The 18,079-nt window shown below is 39.1% G+C and overlaps 1 protein-coding gene across 2 annotated transcripts; it reads right to left on the bottom strand.

The window, feature by feature from the left end:
* Positions 1 to 423: 423 nt before the first annotated feature.
* ASPA (aspartoacylase) lies at positions 424 to 13,881 on the bottom strand. 2 transcript variants are annotated; one of them, XM_081110245.1, is made up of 7 exons: positions 13,485 to 13,861; positions 10,568 to 10,763; positions 8,822 to 8,915; positions 6,727 to 6,834; positions 2,235 to 2,344; positions 1,499 to 1,623; positions 429 to 1,215 (listed from the first exon to the last, which is right to left on the bottom strand). In XM_081110245.1, the coding sequence occupies exons 1-7, from the start codon at positions 13,715 to 13,717 to the stop codon at positions 1,170 to 1,172; spliced, it is 912 nt and encodes a 303-aa protein (XP_080966371.1). In that variant the 5' UTR covers positions 13,718 to 13,861; the 3' UTR covers positions 429 to 1,169. The 2 variants fall into 2 exon arrangements, with proteins under 2 accessions (XP_080966370.1, XP_080966371.1); XM_081110244.1 differs by lacking the exon at positions 1,499 to 1,623 and having other exon boundaries at positions 424 to 1,215; positions 13,485 to 13,881.
* Positions 13,882 to 18,079: the final 4,198 nt, after the last annotated feature.

Genomic DNA, 18,079 nt, shown 5'->3' with positions numbered 1-18,079 from the left:
CTTCTGGAGGGGCTGGAGAGGGAGGGAGGCAGCATTCCAGCTGGAAGATCTTTGAAAAGACGAATCATGTAAGGTGAGGGATGTGGGCACTTAGGACGAGGACAATTTCTTGAAAGAATGCATTTAAGAACCAGAGACCTGGGTCTGGGCACATTCCCACTAGTGTCCACTGTTCGCTGCTATTTCTGTCTTTACTGTCTATGCTGTGGGGACCCAAAGACTTCCTCGTATGTTGGTTGCAAATGAGGGCAAGTGTGTTCTTTCAAAAGGAGAAGTGACAGCTGTGAGGAATGTGCCTCTCCCGGCTTTCCCAAATTGGGAAGGAACCTTAGCTTCTCAAGAAGGAGGCTCTCAGCTGAGGCCAGCGCAGAACAAGTGGACAGGCCTGAGCAGCGACGCTTTGTGAGGGTTACAGTCTGTGGACAAAGGGCATTCAGAGATTTTTATTTATTCATAATGTCACTTTTACAATCAGCCCTCATTTCTCATTCGCATGTAATCTTCAAAAGAGCATTTAAAAATCTCTTACTGATATTACAACTAAAGTTCATAGGTTAGATTATCATTCGTCCAACTATGTAAAATTTAAAAACTGTAAGTCTGCATCATTGGTTTCTAGTAGCATTATACATTACTTAAAAATATATTTAATTTTTATGCTCAAGTTAATAAGTTTTTGTATATAGTACCTATTTCAACTTAAAAATTTGAATTTAAAAACTTTATTAAGAATGTTAAACAATCAAAGTATAATGTATAAAAAGCTTTATAGAAATAAGAAATACACCTCTTTGAATAAGCTATGTACACAATATACTACCTTTAAAAGATATCCATTAATTAATTTATTCATTCATTCAAGAATGTGCCCAAATGCCCACTGTGTGAAAGGCCCCAAAGGAGGTGCTGGGGATATGAATAAGGCACATTAAATCCAGCGCAACCCTACCCTTTGGGGGCTTACAGACTAGTGGAGCTTTTCAAGATACTGCCTAACAAGTGAACCAGAAGTGATGTCTAATGTAAAGAGGAGCGAATACTTTTTGCCTTGAGTGTTAGTATAGTTGTCTTGGCAAAAGCTTCTTTCTTTTCATAATATGCAGCCTCATTTACAAACGTCGGGTACACAGTGCAGTCTCCACCTAATGGAATTGTCTCTCCATCAAGAGTTAAAAACACAGGATCCTCAGGGCGCAGTGGTTTCCAGTCTTGATCCTCTCAGGAAACAAAATACACAAATTACATTCGGTTTCTCTCCTACTTTAAACATTTTTGTGTGAGGCTGTAGACAACTGAAACATTTAGCACCGGATTCTGTCAAAAGAGATACAAACCTCCTACACTCTGCCAAAAGCCCCCCCCTCCCTTGTTCCCCCCTTTCACTATACTGTTATTGATCAAACCAGACAAGCAGCAGATACTGGGGACCTGAGGAGAGTCAGGAAACGGCAGAAAACATTCCAAAGAAAGAGGGTTTGATTGTTGTGCTCTAACTTACTCAGCGGTGATCGCAGGGAGGTGGCAGCAGTGTGGTGAACTGCAGAGAACATTAGCTCTGGATCTGCCTCTGATAGCTCGATGGCTGTGGGGAAGATCTAACTTCTGAGCTTCTGCTTTCTTATGCTAAAATGAATATAATCATTCCTACCCACTTGGCAGGAATTTTACCTTCTTTGACAGCTCTTGTCTGACCACCCCTCCCTGCCTCATTATTCTCTTAGAGCATCTGGTTTTCTTCATTTTAGCCTACACTTTAGACTTTAGTCTATCTAGACCAGTGGTTCTCAACCTTCTGGCCCTTTAAATACAGCTCCTCATGTTGTGACCCAACCATAAAATTATTTTCGTTGCTACTTCATAACTGTAATGTTGCTACTGTTACGAATCGTAATGTAAATATCTGATATGCAGGATGGTCTTAGGCGACCCTTGTGAAAGGGTCGTTCGACCACCAAAGGGGTCGTGACCCACAGTTTGAGAACCACGGATCTAGACTGTGACTTCCACAAGAATATACTAGTAGACCATGTTCAATGATGTATCCTACAGCCAGCACAGGATGCACTCAGTAAATATTTATCACATGAAGGTATGCACACCTTGCTTACACTGCAGTGTGTTTGAGAATACAACAAATGAGCCAACATATGTAAGATCCTTCATGAACTATAAAACTACTCACTGGGGGCGGGGGGCTCATATTTTGAATATCTTAAAGAAACAGCAAATGTTACCTGCAGATTAGGGTGGATAATAGCAGCAATTTCTCCATTTTCATTCCTGGGATAATCAACTTTCTCCATTATTTTATAGACTTCAATAGCACAAGGGGGAAATTCTTTCCCTAAGGCAAAAACAAAATGTATAAAATGGCAACTGAAAAAAGGAAGTTCATACTTTAAGGGAAGAACAATAACCAAAAAGTGAAGACATACAGTTGCGGATTGAATGTCACATGTAATTGGAAAAAAAAGAAGAAGACAGTCACAGGGAGCACACACGATGTCAGCTGAGGATGTTCATAAATAACATGAAGCCAAAAGATGTTCTCAAATTATTCCTATCAACACACGTTCACAAGTACATTGCTGGACAGCCGAAGAAAACACCTTAAAAAGCCAGTGTGAGAGAAAGAGCCTGGGGCAGGGAGTCAGGACTCCAGGGCTCTAATCTCCTCACTGTGTAACCCCAAGCAAGAGGCTTAACTTCTGGGGCTCATGTTCTTTACCTGTCAAAGGAAGGTTTGGATCAGCTGGTCTTGGAGCTGCCATCCAGCTCTGACATTCTATGCCTGCATATGCTCAGGAGACTTCTAGCAGGTTAGGTGACTTCAGCATCATGCTCCTTCTCTTAACTAAGTACATTAACCACTGGACAGATCTTGGGATGCAGGCAGTCTGCCACCAGTGGAGTCCAACTTCCAAAGATGTAGCAACATGAAGCAACCCAACGCCCAGAAACTTGAAAAATGAGTAGTTTACATGCACCAGGCAATCTCTGAGAAAACAGGATGAACTTCCATCAAATGTAGAGCCCACAGTGAGCTATGGTTGCAACTCAAAGGAAAATCCTCCTTTGCCCTTAGAGCAGAAAGTACAGCCAGGGTTGGGAGATGGATATCCTGTGGTCACTTCTGTATCAGTTAGATTTGGCTGCTTAACACACCATCCCAAAACTTCGTGGCGTAGAACCATGATCCTTTAATTTATCTCATGATTCTGTGGGTTGGTTGGGCAGCTCCTCTGGTTTAGGCAGGCTTGGCTGATTTCTAATTGGCTTGCTCATGCATTTGTGGTGAGCTGGCAGGTCAGCTGGAGGCTAGGTGATCTAAGATGGCCTTCCTCTCACGTCTGGCATTTGACAGGCAACAGCTGGAGCTGCAGGACTATTGGCTGGGGTGTCAGAGTCAGCTACTTCTCAGCTTTCCATTGTCCAGAAGCATACGGCAGACTGAGTCATATAATGACTGTGCGGGGTTCCAAGGGCAGCAAGAGAGCAAGCCCCAAGGTGCAAGTCTGTTTCAAGCCACTTCTGTGACACAAAATAAGTCACGTGGCCAAGCCAAATTCAGGGGGAAGAGAAATTGACTCCATCTCTTGGTAGAAGGATTTAAAATATCACATTGCAAGGACATGGATGCAGGGAAGGAAATAATTTGTGGCAATTTTTACAATCTATCAAACCTGTCAAGGTGAAGATGGAAACTTATCAGACGTCACCTTTTTAAACCAGAAGCTCCATTGGGAGGAAAGGAAAAAGAGGTAGGATACAAAGGAGTATGTTTGTTGCTACTTAGGTTAGAAGGAGCCTCAAATGCCTGACTTCATCGATGCTTGTGTATTCTCCATATCTTTCAGGCCAAGTGTGGTCCATTCCACTGCTGGTCAGCTTTATTAATTGTAAATTTCTGTCTCCAGTTAACTTGATCCCACTGATTCTATTCTTCCCTCTGAGTCACAGAAATCGTGTCTAACAGCTCTCCAATATAACACTTCTGAAGCTCTAAAATAAAATCACCCTTAAGCCTTCTTTCGGCCAGTCTCAGCATTCTGAGTTCTATCAATCACCACTCACATGTGGCAGGTCCATGAGAATATATGTGAAGGCACTTTGTAAACTGAAGTTCTATGTGCATCTGAGGGATTACTTTTATCATGGTTTTCAAACTCTTCAACATTCTCAACTTTCTCCTTGGCTAACCTCTACTTTATAGACATTCCTCCTGAAATATGGACTCCAAATTTATCCACAATTCTCCAGGTGCTGTTTATCCAAGGCAAAAAAGAGACCATCACTGCCCTCATCCTGGGATTTAAAAAAACAACAACATAAAAGCAAAACTTTGTTCCTGATGTATTTAACCTAAAACATCTGGTTTAGACAATTGTTAAAGATTGTCAGGACTTTTTGGTTCCACCTTCTGAACGGGTATTTTCTTGCAGGCTTCCTGCCACCTATCACTTATATAAAGGCGTGTCTCATCCAAGTCACTGATAATAATGTTGAGTAGCACAGAGCCAAGGATGGAGCTCTTCTGCACATTTCCAGAGACTTTTCTCCAGGTGGTTATGATAAGCATTCTTTGGATAATGGCGCTCTTCCCACATTAGGTAAAAATCCACCAAGATGGATAGTCTAAATTAATAGTGGCTTAAAATGTTCGAATCACAGAATCCTTTGCTTAAAAGAAATGTTACAGGGTAAGAGCAAAAGATCAGATAGAAGAACTGCTCTGGTTAAAGGGCAGGGGTTTGGCTGTCATGGAGCTACTAGGACAACTACTAGGTCCCACCCCTCTGATAGGAATTTATGGACTATGATTTGAAAACCATGTTTTTCCACTCAGGTTTGTTGCCTTCTACACAGGGCATCACTTCTTAGCATACTATATCCCACACTTACTATTTGAAGGTGTGATTAAGTGGTGACCTTTCCAATACCAGGCCCATTAGACGTATAGAACCTGTTCTCAGACAAGCTAATTTTCAGTCTTTATGACTTTGGAGTCAAAGGATTCCCAAGCACAGAAAAAAATGCCAGTGATTGCAGGAAGGTGCACAGTCTGAACGCAAGGAATTATATTCCCCACAGACACTGAACTATTCACCAGCTTTGTCACTGTAATGGCCCATTCCTCAACAACAATTTGAATTCAGCCTGTTGGAATAATTATTTACATAGGATGTCTTTTTAATTTTATATTTATTATTATTTAAAAAAATTTAAAGTAAACTTATTCTAAAAAATAATTAATAGACTACTTGTTTTTGCTTTAGTTTTAGATTTACTGAATATATGGATAGTACATAAAATTTCATCTACCAATTAACTTATTTCTTTTCTATATTTTTTAATTGATTTGAGAGTGGAAGGGAGAGAAAGAGAGAGATAGAAACATCAATGATGACAGAGAATCATTGATAGGCTGCCTCCTGCACACTGCATACTGGGCATCAAGCCCACAACCCCAGCATGTGCCCTGACTGGGAATCGAACCGTGACCTTCTGGTTCATAGGTTGACGCTTAACCACTGAGCCACATCAGCTGGTCTTATTTCTTAATTACAACACATAATTCTTCTTGGAAACAATTGAAACAAATTTAACTTGTTTTTCCTCCTCCTCCTCTCCTCAATAATCACAGTTTGGTGTGTTTTCTTTAAGGACTTTCCCTGAACATTAACATATATATGTATACATATTCTAGCAAGTATTTATTATTATTTTGGGGAAATTGGTATACTGCATGTTTTCGTCTGCAACTTGCTTTCTTTAATTAACAATGTATTTTGAAGCTCCTTCCATGGTAGTGTGACTGTTAACCAACTGATGGATACTCAGGTTGTTTCTATTGTTTTGTTGGCACAAGCAATGCTATGGAAGCCACCCTTGTAAATGACATTGGGTGTGCATATGTTTGTGTTTCTTTGAGATGCGGAATTGCTGCATCATAGGATTTGTGCATTTTCAAAAGTGGATACTGTAAAATTATTCTTTAGCATGTCTTTCCCATCCCCCTTTCCTATGCCCTTACCAACACCATATTATCAGGTTTTAATATTTTCCTCCTCTAATGGGAGAAAATGTTTTCTCATTTTAATTTGCATTTCTCTAATTACTAGTAATATTGGACGTCTGTTCATATGCTTTTTGGACATTTGTATTTCTTAGTATATCGTTGTTTTTTTAAAATGGGGTTAATAGGAAAATTAGGAGAGCTTTAATTGGTAGTGGCTTTTCTTGAATGTGTCTATTCTGGTCATTGAGGAATGGCTGAAGTGAATAAACTTTTAATCCTGAGCATGGCAAATTTGACGTAGGCAACAATTGCTATTTCAGTGTTTAGTAGTGAAGTTAGCATGTGTGCTCATCTCATCTACCTTTTCTAATATATATATATATATATATATATATATATATATATATATATATATATAGTTGATTTCATAGATGAAGGGAGAGGGGGAGAGAGATAGAAACATCAATGATGAGAATCATTGATTCGCTGCCTCATGCACACCCCCTACTGGGGATTGAGCCCACAACCAGGGCATATGCCCCTGACCAGAATCGAACCTGGGACCTTTCAGTCCGCAGGCTGACGCTCTATCCATTGAGCCAAATTGGCTAGGGCCCATCTCCCTTTTCTGATATATTTACACACACACACACACACACACACACACAAGCTAACCATTAAGATAACAGCTCCCGCCTACTACTTACCTTCATTGAAATTATGTATAAAATCAAGAGCATATTTAATCATTTTCCTCATTTGATCCAAAATATCAGCTCTCAGAACCCCTTGAGGCTGGGGACCAACTTCTATACCTAGGTACAGAACAGGAGATAGTCATATTTATGTATTAGAGTATAAAATTAAGCATTTTAATATATCAAGGTATAGAATTCCAATCAGGAAAAATTGGTACAAAGTTAGGCCATGTAGCATCAAGAAAAATTATTTGAGACATAATGTTGGGCAAAAACTAAAGCCAAACATTTACATGTACAAGTTCTATGCAAAGTGAATGAAGACTAGGAGGGAACATGAAAAATCAGTTATGTTACAGTTGCAAGATCTTGGGGTTTTTTTCTCTTTAAATTTCATTCAACATTGCCAAAATTAAAAAAAATCATAATATAGTCAAAGGGATGGGCAAATATATACTGCCATATAAAAAGCTGCTAAACATATCAGTAGATATGTATTCTAGCTAAGAGCAGCATTGCCCCACAGACATCATACACCAAGATTGCTCTTTCAATCTTTGGGAATCATATGCTTTATTTGGTGTTACAGAGAAACAGGTTTTCTATCCCTTATTGTTAAGCATTAATTTGTTTCAAATAATTACCTAGACTTGCTCCAACTGATCCCTTGATTATGCACCAAAAGTACCACTGATTAAGTAAGCAAAATGATTTAAAATTTGCTTACATTGTTTGACAACTTCTTTTTATTATATACTAGAGGTTTTTGCATGGCTAGGGTTCCTAGGCCTGGCAGGCAATCAGGGCTGATAGGGGCCTTCTGGCTGCCGGCCAGAGCCTTCCTTCGTTCCACACCACACCCTTGTGGTCAGCACACGTCACAGCAAGCGATAGAACTCCCAGTCTCCTAGTCGAACTCCTGCAGGGACACTTTTCATATTAGCCTTTTATATATATAGATTTTTATTGATTTCAGAAAGAAAGGGAGAGGGAAAGAGAGACAGAAACATAATCTATGACAGTGATGGTGAACCTTTTGAGCTCGGCGTGTCAGCATTTTGAAAAACCCTAACTTAACTCTGATGCCATGTAACATATAGAAATATTTTGATATTTGCAACCATAGTAAGACAAAGATTTATATTTTTGATATTTATTTTATATATTTAAATGCCATTTAACAAAGTAAAATCAACCAAAAAAATGAGTTCGCGTGTCACCTCTGACATGCGTGTCATAGGTTTGCCATCACTGATCTATGATGAGAAAGAATCATTGATTGGCTACATCTGAACATCTCCCACTAGTGATTGAGCCAGCAACCCAGGCATATGCCCTTAACTGGAATCAGACCCGGGACTCTAGTCCACAGGGCGATGATCTATCGACTGAGCCAAACCTGCTAGGGTGACAACTTGTTTTGAAAGTAAATTGCTCTTGGTAAAATTGTGACAGCCATTTTAATGATTATAGTGTATTCTGCCAACCGTTATGCTAATAGGGCATTTAGGAAAGAGAATGGAATATAGAAAAAGAGGCTCTCTGTGTGAGAGGGTTATGAGAGTGCTTGCTTGCATGCTGGAAGTTCTGAAAAGTAAAGATGAGTTCACAGCCCAGTAACTGATAGGGCGAACACGTGAATGGATAATAGCTTATGGGACACTCTACTGCAAGGAAGGGGCTAAGTGGGATGTTGGGAGAAGATTTTTCCATGGATCTTTTGTGTTTCTGCACATCTTACCAGCAAATCGCTGACTGCCTTGGTTCCAAATTATTTTTCAAGAACGTTTGTATAGTGAACAGTATTGAAAAACAGGGATGATATCTTCCTTGGAGCAAAGGGCAGGCATGTTTATTGTACATTATAAAAGACTCAAGTTCTCCCAGCTTACTGTTTCCCGCATGAAATGCAGAAAGTTGCTCAGTGAAACTGAGGGTATTTTATATAGTTTGGACCTGCCCAGAGTGAGTTTGCTTACCACTTGATCATTATAAGTCCCAGTGATGAGTTAAGGTAGCTATAAATATTTTTTAAAAATAATTTTCTCAGAGTTTCATGGAGGACATACTTTGTTTAGTTGTGACAATGTGAAATATGACTTACCAACAGGATACTTGGCTATAGAACGAGTGGTTGCATATTTAAGGGAAGGATGCTCAATAAGATAAATATAGCAGGGTAACGGAGCCAAAGAAGTCTGAAATGAATTGAAAACATCTTTCTTATTATGTCAAGACCGTATGTTTTGTTTTTTTTGCTGCTAGAGAGTCAATAATGCCTTCAATATGTTTTACTATATCAACTAAAATTAGTAAGACAGCTTTATAAAACACACTCTAAAATCCAATATTGTTCTTAAAGCTTTGAGAACATAAACTACATATAAATTGAATGATGCATAGCTTCCTGGGTAAAATGTACATTAAATTCTCAAGAACCATGATTAAGGAATATGAAATAAATTTTCCTTCAGAATGGATTTGGTTATTTCTTTTTTTAAATCAGTGGTTACACTTACTGTTTAGCTTAGTATTGCTCTTAAAGAATGTTGTTTCTAACCCTGTAGTCCAGGTCTTGAATGAGAATTCAAGACAGGCCTCTCAGTTTTGATAACAATGTCAGCTATGCTGCTTCCATGCCTGGCAATGAAAGCATTCAGCTTTCCTTCAATGAGCAATGAAGAATAGCTACATTATGATCTCCTACTAGAACTTCCTTTGAGTCAAAAACTCAAAGGAAACAAAAATAATAGTTAATATTTATTGTCTTCCAGATATTAGGCTAAATGCTTTAAATACTTTATCTCGTTTAAGGTTTTAAACAGCCATATAAGTAAATGTTGCTATGTCAACTTTATCAAATGAGGAAAGCAATGTATCTTGTCCAAGGTTAGTGAATGAGAAAGCCAGGATTTGAACCCAGGTTCTCCTGGGTACATGGGACAAACTCTTTCCATTAAATCATACCAGCTCTCTGGAAAGAACGAAGGGTATTTATTACACAATAATAAGCAAATAGATGATTATTTGTGTTTTTGCTTTGTTGTTATTTCCTAGCAATTTTTCTCTAGCTACATGCACTGTATTGCTAAATTTTTCATCTTGTAGATTTCTGAGCTTTAAAATGATTAGCTATATGAAATATTGAAAGATCAGATGTGTGCTGGAGTATCTGAATCAAATGGAGAGAAGGACAGACTAAAGAGAGACAATATTTTTATCATTGGTCTATAGCAGTGATGGTGAACCTTTTGAGCTCGGCGTGTCAGCATTTTGAAAAACCCTAACTTAACTCTGGTGCCGTGTCACATATAGAAATTTTTTACTTGCAACCATAGTAAAACAAAGACTTATATTTTTGATATTTATTTTCTATATTTAAATGCCATTTAACAAAGAAAAATCAACCAAAAAAATGAGTTCGCGTGTCACCTCTGACATGCGTGTCATCAGTTCGCCATCACTGGTCTATAGTCAACATTAAATAACTATTTTTGGAGCTTCCTAAAACTGTAATTGAACTACTTCCACCACACCATTTTAAAGTTTGGTATTAATTTTACCAAATAGGCTATGATTTGACAGCTGTCTGATTAAAAGATTTATAATTTTATAGACAGAAGAATCTATAAATGTTTTATGATTTTATTCACTGTATTTATCATGTGACTCATTTCCTCTCCCTTTTCTCCTGCTTGTCACCACAACCTCCATTCTGATGCTCCTCCCACTTCCCCATCTCTCTTAGACCACCTCCCCCTCCTGACACTTTTCTGGTTGTTTTATATTTATAACTGACTTAAAAGTACAGGTCTTATGATAAGTTATAAATTAGTAACATTGACATTACCTTAATGTAATGAAACATCTGAATTAAAAAGTCATTCCGGGAATCTTCAAGAATAAGAGTGCATCCCATGTTAGAAGTAGTATTGTGAAGGTCAAAAATGATGTCATAGGAATCTTCACTGTCTTTTGGACCAAATAAATGATTTATTTCTTGAGCCCTTCTCACTTCATATGGCAAATCCTCTGACATTCTTTTGCTGTTATTAAGAAAAAGAAAAAGATTAAAAATATCAGTGGCTAATATAACACAAATATACAATAAGAACACAGTGTATAAGGAACCAGTTGACAAACTTTAATATGAAAAACCTGTGAGGGAAGTGGAAACTTATTTGAAAACTTTACAAATGAAAAATTACAATTTTTCTTTATTTGATTCTATGTACTGTTGCATCGGCATGATTGCAAATAATATTTCATTATGTGGCTGTCAAAGGAAGGACATTTCAAACAGAATTTACCACTTGACTTCAACTTCAAACAAAATATATCCATTGATTTAATCAACAATTTCTTAGTAGTTATGTGCACTGAGATATTCTGGGCCTAGTCTAGGGGTGGGGAACTTTTTCTGCCAAGGGCCATTTGGATATTTATAGCATCATTTGCAGACCATACAAAATTATCAACTTAAAAATTAGCCTGCTATATTTGGTTAAACATTTAGTTACTTCACCCCTAATGCCTTGGCAGGGCCAGACCAAATGATTTCCCAGGCCTTATACAGGCCACAGGCAGGATGTTCGCCATCCCTGAGATAGACAATCAGATGGAATTGTTTTTGTCCTACAGCTAATTCCAGTGCATAAAAATAGTTAAACTTAGATAATGTTCACATTCTTAATTGAGGTCTGGGAACCACTAGTGATCTAGGAATAAGCTTTATAGACAAGTTTGTAAAACCTGAGAGAATGCAAAACTTTTGCAGGTATATGCATATTTTTTTCTGGGATAAAGCTTAATAGTTTTTATTGAATTCTGAATTGAGTCTCTACCTATTCCCTCCCCCCTCCAGTAATGGTTAGGATATATTTTCCTGCATTAAACCAACCATTTCCCTATAATTCCATCTATGTATTTCAAGTTCCTGACTATTTTTGCTACTATCTTCAAGAGAGACTTTGCATCTGGATAATTCCTGCCTGGAATGCTATCAAAAAGGTGGAGCAAAAACTCTGAGGACAAAAGTGCATGCTAAGGATGGTGCAGTGGGAAGATGAGAAGAACCTGTGGCATTTATGATATAATTGAGCCACTGCATCCCTGGATTTATTATTTGTGAAAAAGAAAATCTTATTTGTTTAAGCCACTGTTTCTATTGTATATAACCAAACATAGTTCCTAATGAATATATACAGTGTACAGATGATGTGTTGTGGAATTGTGCACCTAAAATCTGCATAATTTGTTAACCAGTGTCACCCCAATAAATTCAATAAAAGGGAAAACAAAAAAAACCCAAAAAGTTAATTCATGCCCTGGTTGGCATGGCTCAGTGGTTTGAACAATGGCCTGCATACCAGGGAGTTGTGGGTTTGATTCTGGTCAAGGGCATGTACCTGCATTACAGGTCTGATCCCTGCCCCTGGTCAGGGTGTCTGTAGGAGGCAACCAGTTGATGTGTTTCTGTGACACTGACTTTTCTTTCTCTATCCTCTCCCCGCCCCCCCCTTCCACTTTCTCTAGAAATCAATGGGAAAAATACCCTGGGGTGAGGATTAAAAAAGTTAGCTTGCGAAACATCTCCATTAGATCCTTCCACTCTCACCTGATTTGCTTCTAATTCTCCCACCCAGTTGCTCAGAGTCAAGGCTTGAAGTTTTATGCCTCAAGCCTGAAGGTCAGGTCCTCAGGAAGAGTCCCAGAGGAGGAAGCTGAAAGAACAGGCAGGGGAAGATCCTAAAGGGTGCATCAGCCAAACTCTTACTAACATCTATCCTGGGTAAGAGATTTGTGACATCTGACATGAAGATAAAGCATTTTTGAAGTTAAAATTTTAGGATTGGATATACAAAGTATGACTGATGTCTAATTGCCTTGGAAAAAAATCTTTTCCATAAAGTGAGGCATAATTGTACTAAAATTCGTGACCAACTTTTGATCTGTGGTGAGATTAAACTTAAGTAACCCTCTAAATTCAAATGAGCATTTATTAGAAAATGAGTACATAAAGCAGTGCTGTGTTAGTTGTTCCTGGCCCCATCTTATATCTTAGCTACTCGTCTATGAACTCCGTAAGGGTAGAAACCATGTTTGCACATAGCTTTGTACTTCCACAGTACCTGGCACAGTGCCCCGTGAAAAGTAGGTGTTTAATAATATTTTTAGGTAAATGAAAAAAGTGGTAAAAAGAAAACCCTTAGGAGCCTACATATCTACAATAGTAGCTATAATAATGTAAACAGAGGCAAAAATAACTAATCAAAACATACCTGGAGTGTTATGGTTGAATACTTTCATTAAACAAATATTAATCAAAACATAACATTTTTCTTAACTAGAACTTTATGTACTATCATAAATATAGTAGCATGAAAACATAGCAGTGAATCGCTTAGAAAGCTAACAGATACATATGTAACAAGTACAGTGACCAAACACTAATTTAATGTAAAAGACTATTAATTCTGTTCTTTTAAAGATAGATTTAAAAATAAAACATTTGCTATTTATCTCCGTCTGTACAGATACATTTAAAAAATTAGTGAAGGATAGTCTGATGCTTAAAAAGGTTTATGAAAGAGCACGTGAATGCCCAGTTTAGAGAAATGAATAATTCATAATGGAGGGTGATTAAAGTGAAAGTGATCTTATTCACAATAGCCACTATATGTATAGACATGAATAGCACACACACGCTTTCTCCCACATATACCACTTTTCACATACACACATGCATTCACAATATATAGTCTTACCCAAGATTTCCAGGGTCAAAAACTCGATTCAGGTCACAGTCAATATATCTGGTACACTTCTTCACTGCTCTTGGGTTGGTGATAAATGGTTTTACCTCCAGTCCTGTTCTCTGAATCTCAGCGCCATTCTCTAGCCAGTGCTTAACCAGAAATACTCCTGTTAGCTCATTCCCGTGAGTTCCTCCAAAGATAGCAACCTTTTTTATGGGATCTTCAACAACATGATAAGTCATTTTATCAAGTAATTTTTATCTGATTTCTGCAATTCAGAAGAAAGAAGAGCAAAGAAAACTTACTTCCTTAAGAAAAGTTTAGAAATCTAAACCTGAATGAGACTTTTACCAAAGTGCAAAGTGCAGAGTTCTCTTGAGTGGAGTGTATTTTAATTTTCTGTTGCAAGTCTGAGCCCTGTTTATTATAGGGCACTCCCTTCTTTAGCCCTGCCCTTTACCATATTTGGATCAAAATATGCAGAGATTAACTAAAGTTACAGCTATTTACTTTAACTTCTAACTCCCTCAAATGGTTGGTAGATCTAAGTGCAGTGATAAATTAGTATCTCATAATAAGACAAAAATTGTGTTTTCTCTTCAGCTAGAATGCCATCTAATGGTGCTGTCATGGCCATTTGTAGTTATAAAAAGCTTATACTTTTCTAAATATAAAACTATAATATGCATATTATTATTCAATATTTATAATTTCTACTTATATTTAAAAAGATTTCTTCTCTGAAATGAGTTCAGGTACACCTCATCTGAGAGCATTTGAATCTTAGCTCTCTAAACAGTTTCAAAGGCCAGTCTTCAGAGACCTCCTCTGGAACTGCATCCTTTCTTTCAGAATTCTTTTTTATTGTCAGACACACAAGAACCAAATCAATGACCACCGGGACTTAAAAAGCTACTCTGAAACATGCCTTTAATTTATTTCTCATAAAGTTTTTGGTAATTCTGTGTCAACTTCTTTAGGAATCTTTCTTTTTTGGCTCAATGCTCACTTTTTTTTTTTTTGGCTCAATGCTCAAGAAAAAGTAACTGTTAGTAATTTTCAAGTCTTTGTCATGCCTGAAAAAGTCTTGGGGCGTGCTACATGCGCTAACCAGATTGTATGAGTTTATTAGACACAGCCAGCCCAATTTACTGGCAGCACAGGCTCTCCAGTGGACTGTGTTACTCAAGAGGGCGTCTTATTAGGGGAGACTAGCCAGAACACGAAGATGGTTACATTCCTTTGGAGATATGGTTCTGAACCAAATCTGATTTGATTTCATGCTCAACCATCCAGAAAGTCAAATGTGATGGAGTACTGGAAACACTGTGTGTACTAGTGATGCAGACTGTTTGCTAGGGGTGCAACAAGAGGAATCCATTACTGCAGAGCAGTTTAATCTGTCATATTTTTCTGAATATGTTATCTCAGTTTATTCACGTATCCACTTTTTATATGGGGTTTGGTAGGTACTGACACCCCATTACAGGGGAAAAGGAAAGATAACTTAAGCAACTTGATTAAGGTTCCTCAGCTGCCAGTAGACAACCAGGCCTGGGACCCAGGTTTTCTGATTTTAAGGTTAACTTCAGTGTTTTCCCAGAACAACAGGGTGCTTCCTGTTAATTTTGGCATTCCCCAAAGTTCCAATTTTGCTCCTTTGGAATTCACGTAAACAGTCACTCCAGTGTGCCTCAGAAACAAGCAAGCATACAAACAAAATACAAGATAGAAATATAAAGTGTGAAAACTTCAAAACATTTATTCAACCAATTCCTATGTGCTTTCTTTAAAAGTTTATAACCTAGAGATAGTGAGAGCAAAACAGTGAAACCTAAATTTACATATTGAAATGACTGTCCTACCCTAACTAAAAGCCCCCGTAGCTTTTGATTTTCTACCCACGTCACTGTACATTTGAACACTTCAGGGTGGAGAGGCTGAAAACGAGCATAAGTACAAACAGATGGTAGTCATAATGTGTAGCTACTTTGGTTTTAAGAGCAGTAACTATGGTGAATTATTAACACTTGCTTATATTTTGTTTGGGCTTCTGACGATTTGGGGTTGGTTGTGTCCTTTGCCCTAGTCTTTCTGGAAGTGCTGCTGCAGTTACTTGCTCATGGCTGGCACAGATGACTGGTATTTGGAGACTTGTTTCATGGAATTTTAACAGGTCAGCACTTTGAAGCCCATTTAACATTCATAAGTAAAGTGTCCCTTACATACAAAATGAGTAACATTTTTTTGATAGTTAATAAATCCCTGTAAATCTGTCCCATCCTTACCTTGTTTATCGTTAGAGTCTGTCTTCTGTGGAAAGCTTTATTAGAGAAAAGGAGAGCATTTCCTTAGAGCTAGAGCAAGCGGCTTTTCATACTCTTATACCCAGTTAACTTCCAAAAGATTTTAACTCCCTGTTTCCCAAAGCACAGTAAATTTTAGAGCCCCCGAAAAACCACTTAAAGAAATTAGTCTAGCCCTAGCCGGTTTGGCTCAGTACTGTCAGCCTGCAGACTGAAGGGTCCCTGGTTCGATTCCGGTCAAGGGCATGTACTTGGTTGCAGGCTTAATTCCCGGCCCTGGTGGGGGCACGTGCAGAAGGCAACCAGTCGATGTCTCTCTCTCATATCGATGTTTCTGCCTCTCTGGATTTCCCTCTCCCTTTCACTTTCTCTAAAAATCAGTGAAAAAATACCCTCTGGTGACGATTATAAAAAATTAGTCTCGTTTTTTGAAAGTTCAGAGAACTAAGAGTATACAAAGTGGAATCCTTTCTAGTTGTCACAATCTCACTATTGGGTTGAATATTTAATGTTTGAAGTACTTAAAAGAATAAGCCTAATAACTTCCAGCACTACAAATGTTTTGTGTGTGTGGGTGGTGGTGGTGTCTGATTTATTGGTAAAATAATGTAGTTTAAAGCAAAGGGAGAGTAAATTTTATAGTCATGGCTGTCCAATAGATCAATGCCAGAAATTTTGTGGGAGTCAAATTTCAGGTGGGATTGTTTTTAAAATGGTATGATTAAGAGATAAAGAGGATCTTTTCTCCAATACTATCTGTAAGGTGTCTCATATATAATGTGGTAGTCCAGCAGTCATGTAACCAAACTATTCTACTTTAATTTTCTTCTTCCCCTAGGGCCATATTGCTGTCACCATCCTGAACAACTTTCTAGGTGGAAATAAATGATAACCAGGACAAGATAGGGATAAGGTAGATAAGTCTGTAAGCTGCTATCAAAGATTGCACATTGCTCATGCATGTAATTCCTTACAGATATAGTACAGGATGTTGTTCACAGTGGGTTTACAGTTTTCCTTTTAAAATTTTTTTTTTTTTAAAAAAAAACGATTTTAGAGAGAGAGAGGAAGGGAGAGGGAGAGAGAAACACATCCATTGCCTGCCTCCCGCATGCCCCCCATTGGGGGTTGAGCCTGAAACCCGGGCATGTGCCCTGGCCGGGAATCGAACTGGCGACCTCTTGGTGCATGGGGTGATGCTCAAGCGACTGTGCCACACTGGCCAGGGCTATAGTTTTCTTTTTAATGAGATCTCTATTTTGCCGGGGATAGGTGGGCAGTGTGTGTATATCTATATATTATGTAAATATGTACGTATCAGGTTAAAATTTGCTTCCTTAAAGCTTCTACTCATTTGTTTTTTTTTAAAGTCCCCTCTCTGGAACCATGAGGAGTAACAAGTCTTTTTAGGCACTTTGTTTAAAGGCTTTTTTTCCAGATTAAATGAAGACTCTGATGCTTCAGACTGTTTCTGCAGTTTAGCGTTCAAGGTTCCGTATTAGCCGGTCTCAGTCCACCTCGAATCCTATCTCCCCGCACCCTCCTCCGTTGGACCTAATCTTCAAGGAAACTGCTCTTGGTCCCATGGTGCCCTAGTCCCAGGCTTTAACTCAAACCTTCCCTCCACCTCTGCGCTCTCCACACCTCCTCCTTCACCCATTCCAGGCCTCGAATGGCTGGAACGCATGGTAACCCCAAAACATGGTCTTGGAACGCGGACAGAAGGAGAATGACTGGCCCCGGCCTATAGTGCGCACTCAGTAACTGGCAGCTTGCTATACATAAGGGCTAACAGTTATAGAGCATTTCCTGGTTTATTCTTTTGAGGACAATTAAGTAAATATTGTTTTGCTGTTCACTAAGCAGGAAATGCAGGTCTAAAGGGGGTAAGTAACTTGCCTGAGGTCACCGGTCCGGAAGCAGCCGCCTGGAGTGGGAGGTCAGCGTTAGGGCCACGGCTCCATCCCGCTCCTTCCGGCCCGGCCTGGCCCGGGAGGTGCCCGTGCTCCCCTCTCCGAGCTCCTGCAGCCCTGGCCCTGCCCTGGCGGCCGCTCCCCACCTGCAGGGCTGTCTCCTGGACCCAGGCCTCCGCTCTCTCTCTCTCTCTCTCTCTCTCTCTCTCTCTCTCACGCCCGGCCGGCCTCCTGTGGCCGGTGCCCTGATGGCTGTGCCTGGGAAACACAGCCCGACCAAGGAGACCCTGGACCTGCTTCCGAAGGCCGGCGGCCTTGGACTCATTCTCTTTGAGGCACACGCGGTTGCCACCAGCATCGTATGGACTGACCTCCAGAACCTAAG

This window comes from Myotis nattereri (genome assembly GCF_964212035.1).
Source record: "Myotis nattereri genome assembly, chromosome: 16".
NCBI classification, from domain to species: Eukaryota; Metazoa; Chordata; class Mammalia; order Chiroptera; family Vespertilionidae; genus Myotis; species Myotis nattereri.
This window is presented reverse-complemented; position numbering and strand designations above follow the sequence as displayed.

What these genes read in the sequence shown, in the direction of transcription:
- ASPA (XM_081110244.1), bottom strand. Translation starts at nt 13,717, where the DNA reads ATGACTTATCATGTTGTTGAAGATCCCATAAAAAAGGTTGCTATCTTT. An exon ending in TATAGCCAAGTATCCTGTTG is followed by an intron (nt 6,835 to 8,821) that starts GTAAGTCATATT and finishes TTCTGTACCTAG; the next exon opens with GTATAGAAGTTGGTCCCCAG. An exon ending in TATACATAATTTCAATGAAG is followed by an intron (nt 2,345 to 6,726) that starts GTAAGTAGTAGG and finishes TTTTTGCCTTAG; the next exon opens with GGAAAGAATTTCCCCCTTGT.